Below are 21,118 nucleotides of genomic sequence, written 5' to 3' on the forward strand. Positions count from 1 at the left end.
ATTCCACTATATCCTTGTTTCTCGGCTAGGGACTGTTTTCTCCACCTATCCCAGCATTTGGCAGTATCTTGAGGTACATTTTAGTTGGCACAACTGGGGGTGGGGGGAGTGCTACTGGCATCTAGTGGTAGAGGCCAGAGATGCTGCTCAACGCCCTACACTGCACAGGACAACCCCACAACAAAGAATGATCTGGCTCAAATCGCCAAGTGTTGCAGTTGAGATTCTCTGTTAGTCCATTCAAACCAGGTAGAATCATCCCCCTTCCTTACTTATGGCCACCCTATGTTATATCCACATTTCTCAAACATTTAATGGACATGTGAATTACTTGAAGATCTTCTGAAAGCCCTATACCTCATTTTGGCCTCATTTTAAACAAAGACTTGGTAAAATATAATCACCAAAGTTTTTAAAAAGGGTTTCGGTCAATTATAAATATATATACATGTAAATTCACTGAAGCATTTCCACTTACTTCATTATAGGAAAGCTTTGTTTGAAAAGCATGTATTGAAAGTGACTTTAATGCGCTTTCATACATTGTCCTTAAAAACCACACAAAATAAAAACTTGGATTCTACTGATATCTTTGAAGTAAAACTTCCAAAGCTGTTAAAACTGACCAATTCTGTAACATTCTATCATGCAATTTGGAATCAGACTCAGTTTTTGAAAATAAGACTCAAATCTTAGATTTGGTAAATCAAATTATTGATTTTTAAATCTTATCAGAACATTAAATTAACTGATTCCTGGAAAATGCTTACATTTAAAACACTGGCTTTATTCAAATACTACCCATGTGTACATTAAAAAACAAGCAGATTAGAAGTAAATGTTTTATTCCAACTAAATTCCAGTACTACAAGGGCAATAAAACAATGATACACTGGGGGGGGGGGGGGGAATGCAGCAATAAACATTTGTTAAAAAGACTGATAGAATAAATAAAAGCTACCAAAAAAAAAAGAAAAAAAAGAAAGAAAAATCATATAAACCCATTTTGAAACCCCAAAAAGAAATGCCCTTCTCCTTCACTATTTCACAGGAAGCATTTGCTTAATAATGTCCTGGGATTACATTCTAAATTAATAACTGTTTACAGCTTGGTTGTAGTGCACAATTAAAATCACACTAACTTCATCTGAAGTATCATTCTACATTTTTATTTACACAACCAGTGAAGGGCATGTTCTTAGAATACCAGCTTTAATCCTTTTCAAACATATTAATATAAGAAGCCAAATTGTAATGATACAGCAAATGAGACCAATGGAATTAATACAGGTAGCAAAGGTCCATATCCAGGTGGTACTGACATCAGGGTAATTTCCAAAACCAGTTGCTGCCTAAGAGTGGTTGCCACTGAGGAAAGCTTGAAATAACCTGTATTCACAGGGGGGTATTGGCATTGCTGCATGTCATAATTGGGACCTCTTGCAACAATTCAACAAGGGACAAGGCAGCCCACAAACGCGGAAAATGTGATTCATGAAACATCTAAAGGGGGAGAAAATGAAAATTAGTGCAAAGTCCAATGCAAAATTCTAACACATACCAGATCTTTATCCCCAATATTGCCCTAGGTCAGCGATTTTCAACCTTTTTCATCTCATGGCACATATAAACTAATTACTAAAATTCTGTGGTAGATAAATTTTTTGCCAATCAGACACACACACACGCACAAATACATAATTTTGATTCATTCACACTGGACAGCTGTTGTGTTGTCTGCTGTAATTTTTTTTGACAATCTAAGGGAAAAAGAAGTCAGTGCCCCTGACTAAATAGGTATTGCATGTTTTAAATATTCTTGTGGCATACCAGTTGAAAATCACTGCCCATATTTAATTATCCAAAAATAAGCCTTAGTAAAATTTCCTGCCTATTTCCTGCAGAGTTTTTCCATGATTTTCTGTTTAATTCTCTTCTTGAGTATGAAGATAATTATAATAAATGTCTTCTCCTTAAAAGACTGTCTTGTTTTCAGTTCATATATACAATACTTACAACTAGCAGGCTGTTCTCCATATCGTCGCATTATTTGATCATGGGTAAACTTCACAAATGCATCATATTGTTCTACAAATAAAGGTATATGTAAATTACATGACTTGCAAAATGCCCTCTGTAATAAATGAGAGCCAGATAAACTCTGAAAAATCCAATATGTATAGTGAAACAATTCTAAGTTGGCACTTAATCAGACACATAACCTCAGTAATAATGATAACATATCATATGGGAACCTACATTTTAGTCTAAAGCACATGACCTCATGTATAGGCTGGGTAGGGCATATTTCTTAACCTATTAAAAATAAAGGGCTTGAAATAAAAAGATGTCTTTCTACTCTGAAAGTTTATTATCAGTGGCCTATAAATGGCAAATTTACTGCAATGAGAGAAAGTAAAAAAGAGCTTTAAAAAATATGATATATCCAAAGAAACATCCACTTGTAACCTAATCAGGTGTTACAGAAAAAGACGTCTCATGTAACTAAGTAAATTCTCTTGCCTAAATTAGCCTTGATTTAACCATTTAATCAAAAAGCTTATAATATTGTTATCTTGTAAAATCTGTGGCATAATCAGGGTGGAGGGATTTTGATTGTTACCACATGTAACAAATTTTATTTACTGCACTTACATTATCAAATTTTACTAATTTTTTTCTTGATAATTAAGACTGTAGCAGCTTGATCCTCTAAAATGATGTACAGTGCCAGTTAGATTATTTCAAGACAAAGTTGATGGCAAAGTTACCATTAAAGATATCAAGTCCAAAATCCAATCAAATTTACATTGAAAGAAAAAACTAGTTCACTAATACTGGTGCTGATCTACATGGCTAACAAATACTATTTCTTGAGATCACCTAAGGAGAGCCATGAGCTATAAAGAGATTCATTTTCTTTCTTGAACCAAAATTCTCTGGTTCTTAGAAAACATATTGTACCAGCGTATAAGAAGGGTAATTTAATTGACATGAAATATATGTAGAAAATAATGCATTTCTTACGGTGAGTTTCTGGGAGACTAAACAAACTCATACCTGCAAGTTTTGTGTTCAGTATTTCTTCATACTCTTCACGAACTTTCTCTTCACGTTCTTTCAACAAACGTTCACAGATCATCCCAACCTGTCGTAGAGTGAATAAGGGCTGTTCTTTTTTTAATGGTGAGGATGTTGCAGATGAAGTCCCTATATGTAACATGAAGAACAAAATAAATACACCTGATTTAGAGCCATCACAGAAAGCATCTTCCAACTGAAGAGGTCTCATTTGAATATTTTGCTGTGACTGAAAAAACAGCAAGATCCATGCAATAAATATCAGAGAATAACTATGAAGATGAGTGGAGAAACTACAAAATATAGAACTTAATAAAGTTTTTGTTTTTTAATTAGTGATATTAGTTAGGAGACCACTACGTAAAAATAAATACTGAGACTATATTCCTAATATTCAAGATTAAATTTAATGGTTCAGAGTCCTTAAAGATTATTAATCTAAAAGCTACTTGGCATAATTAGATGATACTTGGTATAAAAGATTTCTTCAGCCCTGGCCGCATGGCTCAGTTGGTTGGAGTATCATCCTGTACACCAAAAGGCTGCGTGCGGGTTCAATTCCCAGTCAGGGCACATACCTAGGCTGTGGGTTCAACCCCCAGTTGGGGTGTGTATGGGAGGCAATCAATCGATGTTTTTCTCTCTCTAATAAAAATCAATAAAAATATATCCTCAGGTGAGGATTAAAAAAAAAAAAAAAAAGATTTCTTCAGAATGTATTCCTCAAGTACTACTTAAGGCAATTTGATTTTCCAAAATCAACATTCCTTATTTCTTATAAAGAACATCTGAAATTAATCTTTTTGAGAACTCAGGATTGAGAGTCATCCATTTTAACACTGATGCAAGTATTTTATGCACATACAAATACATGGATTTGCTATCAATAGTTCTTCCTGCTCTGTGTATCTCTCCATGGTATAGCCCCAATTCCTTTTTTTCCACTTGTTCCTTATAACCTGCATGGTTGGTACCAGTTAATTAACTGCTTCTTAGAGCAGTGTCTATCACAAGAATAAAGTATCCCAGAGCTTTGCTTTATTTATACCATCTAAAGTAGTGCATAACTACACCAAGGCTATCTTTCAAATTCCCAGCTTTGTTAGTTCAATCTGCCTGTTAATTGACCTACAAAATAAACAGACTAATGAATGATGATGATCTTCACTTCCTGCAGATACAGTCTAGTCTCTACACTCATACCTCCCCTTACTACATTTCACCCATTTATACCTGCCCTCCCAAATTGGCAGGAATGCTGTAGAATTTAGTTTTGAACAAGGTTATGTTTCCTAATCTAATTTTATTTCACTGTTTTATAGCCTTTAAGTGCTTTTTATTTTATTTTAAAATTCTACCAGGTTTTCCTAATCCTGCTGGGAGGGAAGGGAAAGAAGGTAGGCAAATACTGTCACAAGAAAAACTATTTTGCTGAGAACTTCACTAAAGCTAAGAGCCACTTCTGATGGCTTTTTCAGTAAGAAGCTTATTTCCCCTTCACTTCAATAGCCTTCATTTTTCTGCCATTTAAAAAGTGTATTTGCAAACTACTCCCTCCAACAAAAGGTAGGTATAAAAACATTGGATCAAAATAATACACATTTAGCAATCTATCCTAACAGGACAAGTGAATCATGAGGGTATATGTATAGAGACATTTTTGTAAATAGCAAAAATTCTAAGCCTGTTCCATTAATGGTTAAATAATTATGGGAAATCTATAAAATGGCATGTACATATATACCTAACAGGGAAGCACATCGTATATTATTATTATCATTTTTTAATGGAGGCTGCAAATCATAGCACTTATTTTGTACCATATTTTTAAAAGATCATGCAATACTTGAGTAAATGTTTTGCTTTTTGTTTTTAATCAAGGGGAGAAATAGGAGCTTAAGTGTACTAAAGGATTACTTTTTCCCACACTAAATAATGTTTCCTTTCACTTAGTTTATTATTACCTGGTGAAGCTGGTCCACTGAGGAGAAATGCATGTGGCTGTGCATCAGAAGTACAACATGGATCCGTCTGTTGGAAACTAGTTTCTAAATGTCTTCTCTTCTGCATGCGTTTATACTCTTGTTTTATGTTGTACAGAATTTGTTCTAAAAGAAAAAAGTTAAAATTTGGCAAGAACTTCCAAGTTTTTTAAGAAGCGTTGTTTATATCAATTAGCCTATGGTAAAACTGGTTCTGTTATACATCATTTTACTTAATGGGAAAGAACCTGTCAATGATGTGAAGTTAAAAACTTACTGTACATCCCAAGAAGTTAATAATTACAATCTAAAGCAAAATTAAAATTGAAAGTGAGAAGTGACAGGTTAGCAAAATGACAGAATACATGAGAACTAAAAAATTATCCTACATTAGTCACAGCCATTAGTATGAAGCTCAACAGAACCTATGACAATTAGAGCATTAACAGCAAAGTTTTGTTCCGAATATTGGGGGTAAAAACCCATGTAAAGTGCTTGGTATATTATAGGTACTCAGTAAGAACCACTGTACACAGTGCCATTATCTTCAATCACAACCATGGAAACGGGTAACATTATATCAAGCATATCCCTTAGGCCAGTATGATTCATTTTAGAACAATTTCTAATTCAGAACAGTTCCATTTAGCCTCTCCAGAAAAAATCCTTCCCTGAGGTTTCCATGCCCCCTCCAAACAGACTTTCTCACAACCATCACAGTCCTAAATTAACAGGCTATCCATCTGAAACTACAAGTCCTTGAATAACATCATTTCATTCAATGTCGGTTATTTTAAATAACACTGATGGGATGCCAAAGGAATTTAACTCTTGTTTATATTAATTAGCCTATGGTAAAACTGGTTTTGTTATATGTCAATGATGTGAAGTGATGACTTACTTGTACATCCCAAGAAGTTAATAATCCCAATCCAAAATAAAATTAAACAAAAAAGAAAAGTTGTGGTAACTAAGAGGCAATAATATGATTCATAAATATAATGGAGTGTAACTTTAACAATCAATTATACAAAGATGCATTAATTTAAACATTAACTAAAAACTCAGCTGAAGGCTAAAGATTTTTGTAAGATGAAAACAATCCATTTTTTTAAATATTTCATACTGGTGACTTAATTATCTTTTCTCACTTTATACTGTTTCCCCAGTAAGAACTTCTAAGGCTTTTGAGAGATAGACTAAGCAGACATCAATCAGTCCCTTGAACATTTTAGATTATGCCATTTCATTATTTTAAATGAAAAAAGGGGGAAGAAAACAAATTGGAAAAGATATACTCAGTGAAGGTTCCATTTATGGAAATTTTGTGTGTGTAAACAAACCTGTTTACATATACATGCATGTGCAGTATAAGTATAATAAAATCACACTTTGGAATAATTAACCTTTAGGGTAGCTATGTGAGGGATGCTTTAGCTATATTTAATATTTTTCAGAATGTTAGCATTTGTTTATATCAAACAGTTATTTTCAGTCTTTATTCATTTATTTAGAATAGTTTATAATTTAAAAAAGTTACCAGTGTGAAATAAAATGGCTATTTGAACAGTTAAGCACCTTGACAGAAATGAGTTTCCTAAGATTCACAGAGGTGTCCAATAAACCTGGTGCAGCGCCCTATACCAGCCAGGACAAGCTCATGTACCCTTATTTTTTTAAATAAAAGAACTCTTTCAGTAGCAATACTGTAAAAGGTTTCAGTTATGATGGTTTGGTCTCATTCATTTATCACTTTCTGCTGAAAACTAACATCATCCTGATCAAAAGTGCCATTCAAAGCATCCTAGTTTATTCACCAGAGATTTCAAATGTACTAGGCACAGAGTAACTTGACCAGCAACATCTTCTGTACTACTTAGTCTTTGATCACCACACAGCTGTTCTCAAATTACTTTAATCTTCCTTTTGCCTCACAAAATCAATCAAAGCACATCTAAGATGTACAAAAAGAACAGTTCTAACAAACAATTTGTTTGTTTGATAGTCTCAAAAAAGATCTAGCCTAGGATTAAGATATGGTCAAACTTGCCCTGGCTGGGTGGTTCAGTTGGTTAGAGTGTAGTCCTATACACCAAAAAGGTTGCAAGTTTGATTCCCAGTTGGGGCTCTTACAGGAGGCAACCAACTGATGTTGCTCTCTCACATCAATGTTTCTCTGTCCCCTCCCTCCCTTGCTCTCTCTAAAATCAATAAACATATCCTTGGGTGAGTATTAAAAAAAAAAAGATATGGCCCGGCCGGGCGTGGCTCAGTGGTTGAGCATCGACCTAGGATCCAGGCGATCAGGGTTCGATTCCCGGTCAGGGCACATGCCCGGGTTGTGGGCTTGATCAATGACTCTCTCATCATTGATGTTTCTATCTCTCTCTCTCTCCCTCTCCTTTCCTCTCCCTGAAATCAATAAAGATATATATAAAAAAAAAAAGAAAAAAAAAAGATATGGTCAAACTTTTAAAATGTTAGCTTTATTAACCTCCATATCATCTTAAGCAGCATCAAACAAGTTAAGAAATTTTTAAGATATAATTTACAAATTAATTCACCAATTTAAATGTGTAATTCGATGAGTTCTGAAAAGTGCATACATACAGTCTTGGAACCACCACAATCATAATAAAGAACTTTATTACCCCCCAAAGTTCTCTCATGCTCCTATTCACCACCTTCACCACTGCCACCTTTACTCATTTACTGTCACTATAGTTTTGCCTCTAAAATGTCATATAAGTGGAATCATAAAGTGTAGATTTTTGTGTCTGACTTCTTTCACTCAGTAAAATACTTGATTCACACAGTATGTAATTCCTTTTTATTAATGAGAATTCCATTGTGTGTGTTTGTGTACCATAACTTATCCATTGATCTTTTAATGGACATTTGGACTGTTTCTAATGTGGTGCTATTATCAATAAGGCTATTATGAATATTCATGTGCAAATCTATCAAAGGACAAATTTTCATTTCTCTTGGGCAAATACCTAATAGTGGGACTGGATGGCCTGATTATATGGTAAGTGCATGGCTTTACTTTATAAGAATCTGCTAAAGCATTTTCCAGAGTACTTATACCAGTTTGCATTCCCACCAGCAATGAAAGTTCCAGCTGCTCCACATCTTTGCCAACAACTTGATATTGTCAGTTAAAGAGCTGAAGATTTGCCTGCACTGCTTTTTACATCTAACAGGATGTATCTATGTCATCTAAGGCTCAATGTGCCCTCAAATGCTCTAATACATGTGACACATGAGTAAGTTATGTAGTGAATGGTCCAATTTAACTTAACCAAGATCTCAGCAACACAAGTAGCAAACAGCTAACTACAAGCCTCAAGCTTAATCCTCAATTTATCTCAGTTCAGAGGTATAAGCAGTTTTGAAGTTGATAACTCAAGAAATTTCTCCAGGCTCAATTTAATACCCCAACACACATTGTAAGCTCAAGCTAGACATTTGTGTGACTTAAGTTGCTTCCATACCAGTTGGATATAGGGCCTTCCATATATCAATAAAGTACCTATGTCCACTTAATCATAAGCTACTTAAATCTAGCCATCTCTTATCAAATTAGCAAGTGACATTTTATTCCAAGTACATGTAACATCTTATACTGTGTCACCAATAGTCTGCAGTCCATTAAAGAAAAAGTCAAAGTTTCACTTACATGATCAGTTGCACATTTGAGTTTTAATCATGCAGCTTTCATACTTGACCAGGAAAAAAAATGAATTTGCAACAAGTCACTTGAGAGTAAAATATGTAGTTACCTTCATGACAATCCACACGACAAATGGTTCTATATCCCTTTTCAAAAATCCTAAAAACTGTATCACTCTTTTACAACAGAATACTGCTAAGACTTTCTTCTACTGTACTGTACTAGATTAAGTGAAAGTCAATATTAGCAAATTCTATGACTACTATCATTTTCATTCCCAAATCTAGTAAATGCCACTGAGATTGGGAATAAAATTCTCCTCCTGTAACAGGTAGATTATCAACGAGACAGCACTTAGTCCTTTGGAATATTAGAAGAAGAAAAAACCAAACAGAAATAGAACCAAAAAAACCCCCTAGGTAAATGTGAAAAGAAGGTAGCCCATAGACACAGACAATAGTATGGTGAAGGCCTGGGGGAAAGGGGGGTATTTTAAAAAGTGAAAAGAAAAGGCTTGGCTTAAAGGATATAATCTACTTCCAAACTGTTTTACTCTTAGTTGTCACTAATTATTATTTAAAGCCTGAACACAATCAATAAGGTCAACAATAGAAACAGGAGAAAGCAACTGATAGGATGAAAATAATAACTGAGTTGATGAGGGTAAGAGAAACAGCAATAAGATGGTACTGAGAGCAAAGGGAGAAATATGGAATTAGAAGCAACTAAAAATGTGTTTAAATGAGAAACAAAAAATTGTGGGAGGGGAGGAATCTTTTTCCTAGAGTAGGGTCCATAAAATGTCGAAAAATCTGTGACACTAAACTTTTGGTCTGGACTTGTATAGACTTACTGTTTTCCTACTGACAACATTAACAGATCACACATTAACTTTCATTAACAGTTTTAAGTTTACGATTAGTATAATTTCCATATAAAACAAAGTGAAAGTTCATTTAGCCAGATGACTCAAACAGTGGGGTTAAAATAAAATCTTAAAAAGTCTTTCACCTCTAGGCAGGAACACAAATGTAATGGAAAACCTGAACACAATTAAGTACAGAAAACCTGCAGTAGCCATTTAGACCTAAAACTAAGAAAATGTTCCAAATAAAATAACAGACCAAATCTAAAGCTCTTAACTATATACTAGACATTGTCATGTCTACTTTATAAATTAAAACACTCAATTAAGAGTTGCTAATGAAGACCCATCTTTCATGTTCTTCTTGAAGAAACCTTAAAGACAATGTTCTTATCCAGACAAGAACTATCTAAGTAAAAAGAATGTGCTGATGCTGTTTTTAATTCACTTTAAAATTATTGCTATGTCAAAGGGACATGGAACCAAATTTTGACATAAAATTGTAAAGTTATATCTACAGTTTTAACTTCTATTTAGATTAGCATAAATCTTACCTAACAAGAATACAGTTGCATACAATTATACAAACATTAGGATATTACCTACAGTGCTTTAAAAATTCCATTATATAATATTTTAATGTTTAAGAAACATTCATTGGTATCCTAGAAGAGGAAGAAAAGCTATAATCACTACTGGTCAAATTCTATTATTTCACTGGTACTATAATAGCCAATGATTATTTGTTTGAAATGATTCAATCTGTTAAAATCCTGTAGGCCTAAGTATAAATTTCACAAATTAACCGCACAATGGGAGTCACTAATGCAAGGAGCCCAACAATGCTCAATCAGCAGATGTCTCCTCCCAGATATTCAAGATTTAATACCTCTATTTTACATTACACTAGATTCTAAAAGGATATGTTAACCCTGTTGTTTTTGCTGTTCAGCTCTTTACGATCTGCAAGTATCTCTTCAAACAGCTTACAAGCTAAAAAAATAAGAGTAATAAGAACCCAAAAAACAGTAAATGGGGAAGAGAAAGGGGAAATTGAACCATCCAAATTCAAATCCCAAAGCATCCATGTTACAGGATACATTTAATGCCAAGGCAAGAAGTACAGCTTCAATTCCAATTGACCATGGCCATCAAGATAAGGCAAAGCTTGGAAGGACAGAGAGCAGGCTCCCTGAGGACCCTAGGACAGCACAATCAAGCCGAGGAACACACCAGTCTTCTATAACAAGTTATTGGGGCACCCAACACACACACATTGAGCTATAGCATACCTGGAAACCAGGCTGCAAACTGATGATTCACAGTTCTCAAGTGCTTTTAAACTTCAAATGAACACACAAATCACCTGGGGATTTTTTTTTTTTTTTAAATGAAGACTGAGGAATGGAGCTTCAGACTTTGCATTTTTGAGTTTCCAGGTGAGGCTGCTGATTGGTAGCAAGGCTGGAATTCACTGGCTTCCATCTACTTTACTTATTTATATTACTTGACTGGAACTATGGGCATTTAAGTTTCTATCCACTGCTTAAAATAGTAACTCCCTTACTGTGGCAATTAAAAAGAAAAGTGGTTGGTTTATTTTTTATTGGTCATACTAGGAAATGGAGGGGAGAAGAAAGGCAGTAACAGCAGAGGTTATTACAAGTATAAATATATTTAAGGTGTACTAAATTCACCCTGCCACCCTCACGTACATGACTATTCTAGTTCTATGGTAGACATACTCCTCCCTAGCAGGAAAATATTCTGTAAATCAATTTGAACTTGATTGTGCCTACACCTCAGGAGACTCATTACATGCCATTAACATACACATATTAATTCATTTTTCCTAACGCAGCTTTCTTAAAATCCATGTTCATTATGTAATGTATAGTGAACAAACTCATCTGCTTTTATAGCATGTCTGCTTTTAAAAAGCGATTGACTATCTCTCACTCCAGAAGGAGCTGACTGGAAGCCCACAGACATCTTTTGTTTATCCCATACATATTGTAAATTAGTTATGGATACTTTAGTCAACAGACTTCACAAAAATTCTGACTGCTGGAAGAGGGAAGGCTACTGGGAAGATCTGACAATAAAAGGTCCAAATTCTCAGTGGCCCAAACTGAGAGGAATGGTCTGAACTACAGATAAATTAGAGTCATCTGTGAGGGGAAACTGAAGTCAGAAGCATGAATGTGATTGCTAGGGACTATTCAGCTAGATAGAAGTGGATCTGAACCTATAGCTAAGGAACTCCTAAATTTAATGGCTACATGAAGACAGAAGCAGCCAGAGAAATGGAGGAAAACAGTGTTGTCACAGAAAGGAAGAAAAAAAGTATTTTTAAAAAAAGGGGAGTGGGTCAGCAGTGTGCTGTAAGAAAGGTCAAACAAGAAGAGGATTCACTGTGTGCCATGGAAGTCACTGGTGACTTGACAAAAGCTGTTTGAGGCACAAATATATTCCAAGTGATTTGGGAACCCAAGAAATGGAAATAGACTACACATTTTTTGAAAGCTCTTTGAATTAGGTTTTGAAGTGGAGGAATCTGGATGACTGCGGAGGAAAATGAGGATGTTTTACTTTATAACGGGGAATTAAAAACCAAAGCAAAGGTCTGGTTGGGGGAGAAAATTAGTCAAAGAAAACATTCCTTTGGAAAGAAGTGGGATCCTTCCCCTCATTATGTAAAGTGCTTTAACCATGTATGCCACTTAATCTTCCTCAATGATACTAAAAGGAAAACAAGATAAGCACAAATGCTGGTAGTGTTGGTATGAGGAAAAAGGAAGAATCTGCCGTATATTGGCTTCTATTTTTTTCTGTGAAGTACAAGGCAAGGTCATTCACTGAAATAGCAGGATTGCTGGACAATGTAAAAAGTCACACTTGAGGTCGTTCTATTGTGATTGTTTTCGGCACTCGGACAGGAAAGCTCAACCCTCAAAACAACCCTAGGAGGGAGATACTTACTATCACCATGTGCACAATTTTATAGATGAGAAAAATGAAGCTTTTCTTCAATGTCAGCTGGATTATAGCAGAGCCAACCATCATCTCTGGGCCTAAACTCTTAATATCCACAATATCCACTCCCCTCTCCAGTACTGTATTACTACAACTAGCCAGCATTCCACAATTACCTGAAGTTACAATAAATCACAATAAGGAAAGCTAATTTTAAAAAAACAGGGTGCCAATTATACAAGAGAGATTACTACCACGTATTATTGCTACTTCATATCCTAAAAATTCAAACCCTGTGTCTCTTAAGAAGGTAGTAACCAAAACAAAGCATAATTCTCATCTACCTAGAGCTCTGAAATGATGATCACTGACTATAACAGAACAGTTATAACAACTCTTCATGTTACAGTTAGATATTTACTTAAGGGATGCTTCAAGAGCCTCTAAATTGTCTCCTCTCAGGATAGGGACCTATATCTAACTAGAATGTTTTATTGGTATTTTAAAGCTGAGGAAGTATTCTAAATTGGCAGATCAGCATTGCCATACAGTACTGATTACAATGCCAGCCTCTGATAATGTACTATTTTCACCTTGGCCATGGATGAGTGGTCAGTGAGCATCAGGTTCCCCTGTTCTGTCATAGCAACCTAAAACCTCCAATACTTTAAACCAATTATACACTTGGAATTAAAATACGTACACTGATAAAGCATAAAGACTATAGTAGTTTTTTATTCAAGTTTAGCTAGCTAATAAAGTATTAGCAGTTGCGGCTTTATCAGTCCCTCCAGAGACTTTGTGTTTTCTCTGCCTAAACAGCACAGTATCTGGAACTCAAATGAGGTTGGTAAAAGCTAGAGCAAGTGATTTCTAGATAAGTTTAGATTTTTAAAACAATGTTATGAGAAACCAGGTACTTATGTAGACCTGGAAATTAAAAATTTAATCAAATCCAAAAATTATATTAATGGAAAGATTACAATTTTAGTAAAATAAAAATGTTGCGAAGTACCAGTACATGTGAGGATGATTTGGCCTATGACAATTGTGACAAAAACTTATGACTTATGATTTTTAAAGAGAGGAAGAAATTAAGTTATAATCCAAGACAAACTACAAGTGTATTTATTATGAGCTGTTTTTCTAGTACTAGAATGTTAAAAACCATTACCACTCCCCCAAAAGCTTATCATCACAGGAAGACTACACAATCTGGTATACTGCAAAACAAAATTCTGATCAAAAGGCCCAAAATAAATATAAAAGTTGACAACCTGACATACACTGGAATTTTAATTTACCTTCAAGGATAATCTCCATGCTCAATATAGCTGTCAACATCTTATGACGTGAGAATTTTTTTTTAACTTAAAATAATGCAACTTTTAGAAATAAAAGATCAGAACTTCATAATACAAAATATTTTCTCCTAAAAATCATGTCAAATTTTTTAAAAATGTGTTTCTTCAAATGAGCCAATCTTTGAAAATGGTAAAATCCTTGTAAATGGGGCTATTTCAAATATATTAATGCACATAATCCATGTTTACGGTCATTGTCCAGAAAGATGAGAGAATACTAAGTATACTTCAAGTGCCTAAGGAAAAGTATGGTTCAAAGTCTTCACCAAATTGCTGTATTTATTATTTTTTGCATCACAATTTAAAAAATATATAATCGCATATTATAGCTATACTGTCACAAAAGTCTTTAAAAATTGGTACAGAATGAGGGCAGAACTAAATTTTTTTTTTTTTTTAAACTTCAGCATCTCTAAGAACCTTGGGAAATGCCAAGGCTTGATTCACTCATAGTTTTAAACTTTATTTGTGATTAAGACATTAACTAAGAGGAATGGTATGGCAGAAAAAAATTAACTTTGGGGGTTATTTTCAAATTATACAAGACCCATGTGACCCACCCACCTCAAAATCCAGGGGGAAAGTCTTATTGCTACAAGACTGCTGCTGATGGATCACATTTCTCAGGCACGTTTAGAAGTTAATATTGGTAAGCAGAGTTCTAGAATCCCTACACTCAGCAAGAAAATTAAAGATAAATCTCTTAAACTAAATTCATTTGTGAAGACCTCTTTACCATCTGCAGATGCCAGACTGGTTCATATAGGCTCAAACAAGTATTTCACCCTTCATACTTTTTTGAATTTCAAAGGGAAGAAATTCATCGTGGTTTCACATATTCATAGAGAACATACTGTGAGTCAACAGTACTTGCACTGTTAAGGCCAAGACTGTAAGGACCACAAGTTGCTGGTTAGTTCAGTTATAGGTTATTTAAAAAGACTCACCCCCAACACCATTATCTAGTTTCATGAACCAACTATCCAAGAGGTCCAAACTTAACCCATACTATTATTCTGAAGGAGAATCAAAAGTTTCCTTTCAAATAGGAAAAACACACAAAACCGGGAACTTCTACCAAATCTTATTCTGAACCTTTCAAAACAAAAGCATTGCTATCATTGTGTCCACCTGGGTCTACCAAAACACTTAGGAAAGACCTACCTGAGTAATACACAGTATATTCTTTTACCCATAACGTCATTCAAGGACTGAAGAAACTATTCTTTACATCTCAGATTATATCTCGGTGGCAACCATGGTAGCTAGTAGCATCTGTATCTAAAGGGCTAACTAACTTCTCTCTGATCTAGCTATGTTTACCCAATGTGTTTCTGTGCTCAATTTAGGCTTTATTTTTTTACTTTCAAAACAAAATAGCTCAATAATGAATACAAGTGCACTCTGCTTTTAATGGCCATAAATTTACAGGATTCTTTAATGCATAACTCATAGAACTATGAAATAAATGAAGCTACACACACAGTCCTAAATAAAATATCAGGTTTAAAATCCCAAGTACAAAGACCATAAAAAGAGTTTATTTGCCAAATCCACTGAGAAAGTAAAAGCAACTTAACAGCTGTCTAAATAACCACAAAATATTAAAAACACTTCTGGTTCAATATAAATGACATCTGAAGTGAAATGCAGCCTCCTCCAACAGAATCTCATTTGTTTGCCTAGAACCATTTATACTTCATTTAAGCCAGCTGGTGTCTGTTTGCAGGCATGCATCAATGCAAACCCTTCCCCATTCACAAGCTGCAATTTCCATTTTTAATGGCAAGTTTCCAGCAAATACAATGAGTCCTTACACTGGAATTTAACTCTTCATCCAACTCAATTCCAAAGGCAGACAAAAGCAATGGTAACAAGACAATGTGTACAAAAGTGCCTAGCAAACTCAGAAATAGGTTGACATTCACAGAAGGATCTCTTCACCAGACCCATTTATTCATTCATTCACTACACAATTACGAAAAACAATGTGTTGGATTTGACTGACAGTCTCTTGTAATGTTGCATAATATTTTGGTTTTATTAAAATAATTTTGTTCTTGGGAATGTCATGACGATCTTTTGTCTAAATATAATATTCTAAAATGTCTAAAAAACAAAGTGAGATAGATAGAAACCTTTAACTATTTTCAACCAACTTACCAGGGTGAGTACTGACACAGCTACTAAAGATCTTCATTTCCCCAATTAGTCAATGATCCTCCCCTCCCCAACCCTCCGCTCCTCACTTGATTTACCATTTTCACATCCACAGTATTATAAACTGCTGACACCCGAGACCAGGGATAGGCAAACTTTTTCTGTAAAGGACCAGACAGTAAATATTTGAGCTTTGGGGAAAAAACAGTTGGTCACAACTAAACTCTGCTGTTGTAGCCAGCAATAAACAATACCTAAAAAAAAAAAAAAAAGGGAACGGGTTGGCTGTGCGTGTTCCAATAAAACTTTACTTGCCAGCCCTTCCCTTTTTCCTGGTATGAGGTTGCAACAGTTTGAAAAATATTGATTTACATAACAGTCATCAAGTCAAACTTTGGAATCATCTTCCTAGGCCTAAAATAAACTAGGGTTTAAAACAGGTGTCCATTTTCCTGAAACTACTAGTAAAGCCACAACATGACTTCAGCTACACATCAGAAGACACTCTAAGTATCCAGAAGAACAGTGATAATGATTAATTATATACATGCTCTGAAAAAAATTCACTTCGGTACTCTAGCTCTAAATTGTTTAAATTTCATTTGAATTCACAGAAATGAAAGGAAAACAAAGAGTTTCCAGAGTCCCAGCCTCAATTTCTAAGTCACTTTCCATTTCCAATCCTAGCTACTTACTTCAGCTAAGGATATATGGGCATTCACTTTTGTAAAGTTTAAAAATCACCACTGTTAAAATAGGAATCTAAAAATTAGGTGCTTGGAAAAGTTATTTCCAAGTTTGGTGACAACAAAACTGGGAAGCTCTTTGATACCTGCACAACACTGCAGCTCCCATTATGACAACATTATTACAAAAACCACACATGAGCATACCCCAAACTAGCCATGAAACTACAAGGCCAAATTGCATGTAAAGTGTCACTCAAAATTAGTTAGAAAAAGCAAATTTTAGCAATTCAAAACTTTAGCAATTTTAGCTGCTTTTCTCAAGTCAACTTATGTTAATATTCAAATTAGTTGTAATAGCTAAATAACTATTAGCAAACTCAATAAAACTCAATTACAGTGTGATTTTACAATTCAGGATATGATCAAACTTCAGGAGTAGATGTCAGAAACACCTTGAAGAACAGAAGACAGCAACTATTTTGGAAAATGTGTGCTGGAATCAGCAGGCTTAAACAATTCCAATTGTTTTACTATCCACTTAACTGAAACCTGAGATAATGTGAAGCAAATGCATTAGTTTATGCTACAGATGAAATGACAAATTTGCCAAAGATCACAATTCTTTCTGAGTAAGTTCCTTTCAAAGTGAGGACAAATGTTGTAACTCCTGGCAGGTTTACCATATATATGCTCAAGACTATTTTACATTTTAGCATTGAGATATACTTTAACTCCCAAACCTAACACTGGATTAATTCACCCTGTGGACTGAAATTTATTGCTGGTTAGCTAGAACTATTTTTAAATGGCCTAATTAGTTAAGTACAAGTTCCATGGTATCACTTCAATTTTACTAAAAAGACAAACTCTAAAAATAATGTTCATCACTAGGAGCTCATTCTTAATTGTTTCTTTTTTAATGTAAAGCCTAACCAATAAACCAGTAAATGCCTTTATATAGAAGACAGCTTAGGTATGGTCACCAAATAAAAGTGGAAATACTCTGAAAACTCTCTACAACTGTACAATGTGTATACTCAAGTTAGATAAAATATTTAAGAGAGAAAAAGGGACGCCCGGTATTATCTGGGGGAGGGTATTTAAAAATCTGACCTGAAAAAGACAAAACTAACCTAAATTAATTCCAATGGAAGTTACTAAGCACAGTGGTATATACTACCCAGATTTTTTTTTTAAAGCTAAAGATAATGAAACATCTAATCAAGCTATTAAAAGGCTCTGTCTACAGGTCATATTATTATCAAAGGCTCACACACAAAGGAAACAGACTTACAGTATCAGTCCACAAAAGCCTGTCCTAGGACTGTACCGGGGGCACCCGAGGATTTTATAAGTACATAAAAATGGCATACACATGAGGTACAAAGCAGCCAAGAGGCATTTCCCTACAGTCACTTTCAGGAAATGTTTCAACAAGAAAAGCAAAAATAGTCTGAAGTCCCTTGGAATCTTGGGTTAATTTATTATTCTCAAGGCCTAGGCTTTCTCCCAACATAGTTTGTTGGGCAGAAATAAAGCACTTCCAACTAAAAGCAACTACTCAAACCCAATTTTCGATACAATTTGCTTTTCGTTAAAAGTTCAAGTTGCTCAAGGTCTAGAGTGTAGTGTGATCATGTTACAGGACTCGGGAAGAGCATTTTCTTTGTTGTTGACCCTGCTAGGAAAACAGGTCTTGACTCAGCCGAAGTGGCGTTCTTGTGGGTGATTAATGACAGGCCTAGATCTCGCCCCAATGACATCCATCCCCACCCCCCCCACCCCCTCTGTACTAAAATCAGCCATGTCTGAACTGGAGGAGGGGCTGCCTCCACGCCTGAAACCACCCAGTCCGAGCTAATAGCTGCAACCAATCGATTCGGGGAGATAGACATCGAGATTCGCGTAAAATGTGACCCTTCTCTAGCCTAAATTTATGAATAATATCGCCCTCTCTGATCATTTCCGCTGGGGCTCTCCACACTACGGAAACACTCTATTCCAGTCATTCGGCCCCAATAAAAGGACCTTCCTCTTCCCCACAATACCCGGCAAGGCACAGCCCCTACCCACCCCACTTCCCGACGCCCCCTCCCCGCCCCTTCACATCAGGCCATTTCCATTGTGTCTCCGAAGCTGGAGGAGTTAAAGAGATGTGGTCGCTGACTACTTTGCTAAGAACTAGGGCCAGTCCCGCACCCCCACCCCGGAACCCCACTTGCCACCCCGGCGGCCGCGGGGCCGAGTCCCACCTGTGGTGAGGCGGGACGAGACGTCGCCGAAGGGGGACGGCTCCATTCGGAGATACTTCTGCGGCGAGGCGGCAGCGGACGAGAAGGCGGCGGCGGTGGCCGCGGCCGCAGACGACGGGGAGGCTGCGGCCGAGGTGGGTGCCGACAATGGCGCACATCGCCTCCGCTTTGGGGACGCCGGGCTCAGCAGCGGGTCGAAATCCAGAGTCCTTTTCAGAGTGGCTCCGCACGCCATGGCCGGAGCAGCCGAGTTGCCGGGCTCGGGTGGGGTTGAGAGGGGTGACGGGAGGGGAGGGCGAGGGAAGGAGGGGAGGGCGGGGGGAGGGGGAGGGGGGAGGGCGAGGGAAGGGTAGAAGAGCGGGGACTCGAGGAGAGGCTAACCGACGGGCTCAAGAGCAGAAAGGCGTGTGGCGAAGCGCCGGTGAGGTGAGGCGAGACGCCGCTGCCTCCGCGGCAGGGGCAGTGGCCGGGGCCGGCACCGGTGGGAGCGGGAGGGGCGGCGTCGCCAGCTCACGCCAGCGGCGTCAGGGGGGCTCTTCCGCCTCCTCAGGCGCGGATCTCCAGGGAGAGACTCCGGGCGCCCCCGCCGTCCGCTCGAGCTTTTCGCCCCGCCTGAGGCGCTCCTGCGCTGAAGCCGGCTCCCTTCGGCAGTCGATACCAGCCCCGTGAGGTGTGAGGCTGGAACGCGGCTCCTAAAACGCCCGAGTAGGGTCAGGAGCTCGAGACCGGCGGTCGATGAGGAGAGATTGCAAAGCCGCGGCAGCGTCAGGAGCTCAAGCAAACACGTCCAGTCACTTCCCCCTCCACAGGACGACTCTTCCAGTCGCTGCCGGCCCCGAAATGGCGTCAATAACGCCGCCGATTCAAATTCTGCGGCGTCAGGGCGCGTGCGCCCAGGGGTGGACGCCCTGAGGGTGCATTCTGGGAGTTGTAGGTTTTCGCTGTGGGGAGGAATCCGCGTGAAACGTGGTTAGGGAGGAGTTACTGGAACTACGACTCCCGTCATTCAAGGCGCGTGATTCCGAGTTCCGGGTTAGAATTTAAATCCCCCATACATAGTTCTAGTGTAGAAAGAACTCAGCTAAAAAGAAAAAAGAAAAGGCTTTAAGAAACTGGGAGAGAGGAAAGCTAACCGGTAGGAAAAGCAGGCTCTAGACCTCTAAAATTTAGTTGTCCGGATACCGCTTCCACCAGGAAATAAGAAACAGCCCAAGACAGATTAATTCGGTAATACGATTGCCAAAAACAAAACCTGTCACATTAAAGGGATAGGAAATAAGATTATGAAACCTATTTAGGACTGCAAGAGAGAACAACAGTAATGGTACCAGGTTACAGGATCCTTGATTGAACTCGATGCTTTGCCTTTCCCAGGTAGTTGCTTGCATCTACTTAGTAATTCTGCAAAGCCAGTTTTACCTTGTAAATGAATAGGATTTGAACAACATACAGAACCAAATTGTTTTGCTTTGGATAAAAATTGAATGATATCAGAAATTCTTTTATCTCTGCTGAATATTGTTGTATACCTTGTGAACGGTAAAAAAATTAAAATGTCTAGGGAGTAAATGCTGGACCCATTTTGTAAGCAGAGAAAACATTTTTTCCTAACAGTTGTACTTTTAGATACCTAAAATAAGAATCAAATACAGCATTAATAAAAAGGTGACTTATGAAAAAAACTATCACTAGTCCTTTGCCTGTGTGAGCTATCACCAGTCCAATACAAAACTAGTTATCTATGTGAATGCCATGTTATCAAATGATTATAGATATCAAATACTGGCTTCCGATGCTTATTTGTTCCTGTCATTTATTTTGCTAATATTTTGTTCTGTTTTGTCTATTCTTTACACCATTTTCAGACAGTAGGTCAATATATTTATTCTTGTTTTATAGAACTGTTCAACATCATAAAGATCAGCAGTCCTGATCACAATGTTTGTGCCAACAACTAAGCTGTGCTAATTTTTAAGATATTACACTGTTTGGAAAATATCTTTTGAAAAAGATCAGCATTTGAAGAAATAGCAGCTTAACTAAAATTAAATTTTTATTAAATTTTAAACATTT

At 36.9% G+C, this 21,118-nt stretch overlaps 1 protein-coding gene across 1 annotated transcript; it reads right to left on the reverse strand.

Moving 5' to 3' along the window:
• Positions 1–1,148: 1,148 nt before the first annotated feature.
• On the reverse strand, positions 1,149–19,902 carry AKIRIN2 (akirin 2). The gene is made up of 5 exons (XM_081140946.1): positions 19,046–19,902; positions 5,046–5,189; positions 3,061–3,210; positions 2,017–2,088; positions 1,149–1,503 (listed from the first exon to the last, which is right to left on the reverse strand). Exons 1-5 carry the CDS (start codon positions 19,278–19,280, stop codon positions 1,493–1,495), a joined length of 612 nt encoding a protein of 203 aa, XP_080997072.1. The 5' UTR covers positions 19,281–19,902; the 3' UTR covers positions 1,149–1,492.
• Positions 19,903–21,118: the final 1,216 nt, after the last annotated feature.

The sequence above is a fragment of the Miniopterus schreibersii genome (genome assembly GCF_964146895.1).
Source record: "Miniopterus schreibersii genome assembly, chromosome: 6".
NCBI lineage: Eukaryota > Metazoa > Chordata > Mammalia > Chiroptera > Miniopteridae > Miniopterus > Miniopterus schreibersii.

Excerpts from the sequence above, each read along its gene's own strand:
- AKIRIN2 (XM_081140946.1), bottom strand. The coding sequence starts at position 19,280 with ATGGCGTGCGGAGCCACTCTGAAAAGGACTCTGGATTTCGACCCGCTG. Across the intron at positions 5,190-19,045 it reads CTCGTCCCGCCTCACCACAG|AACAAATTCTGTACAACATA; the intron begins GTGGGACTCGGC and ends TTTTTCTTTTAG. Across the intron at positions 2,089-3,060 it reads ACTGAACACAAAACTTGCAG|AACAATATGATGCATTTGTG; the intron begins GTATGAGTTTGT and ends CTTTATTTGTAG.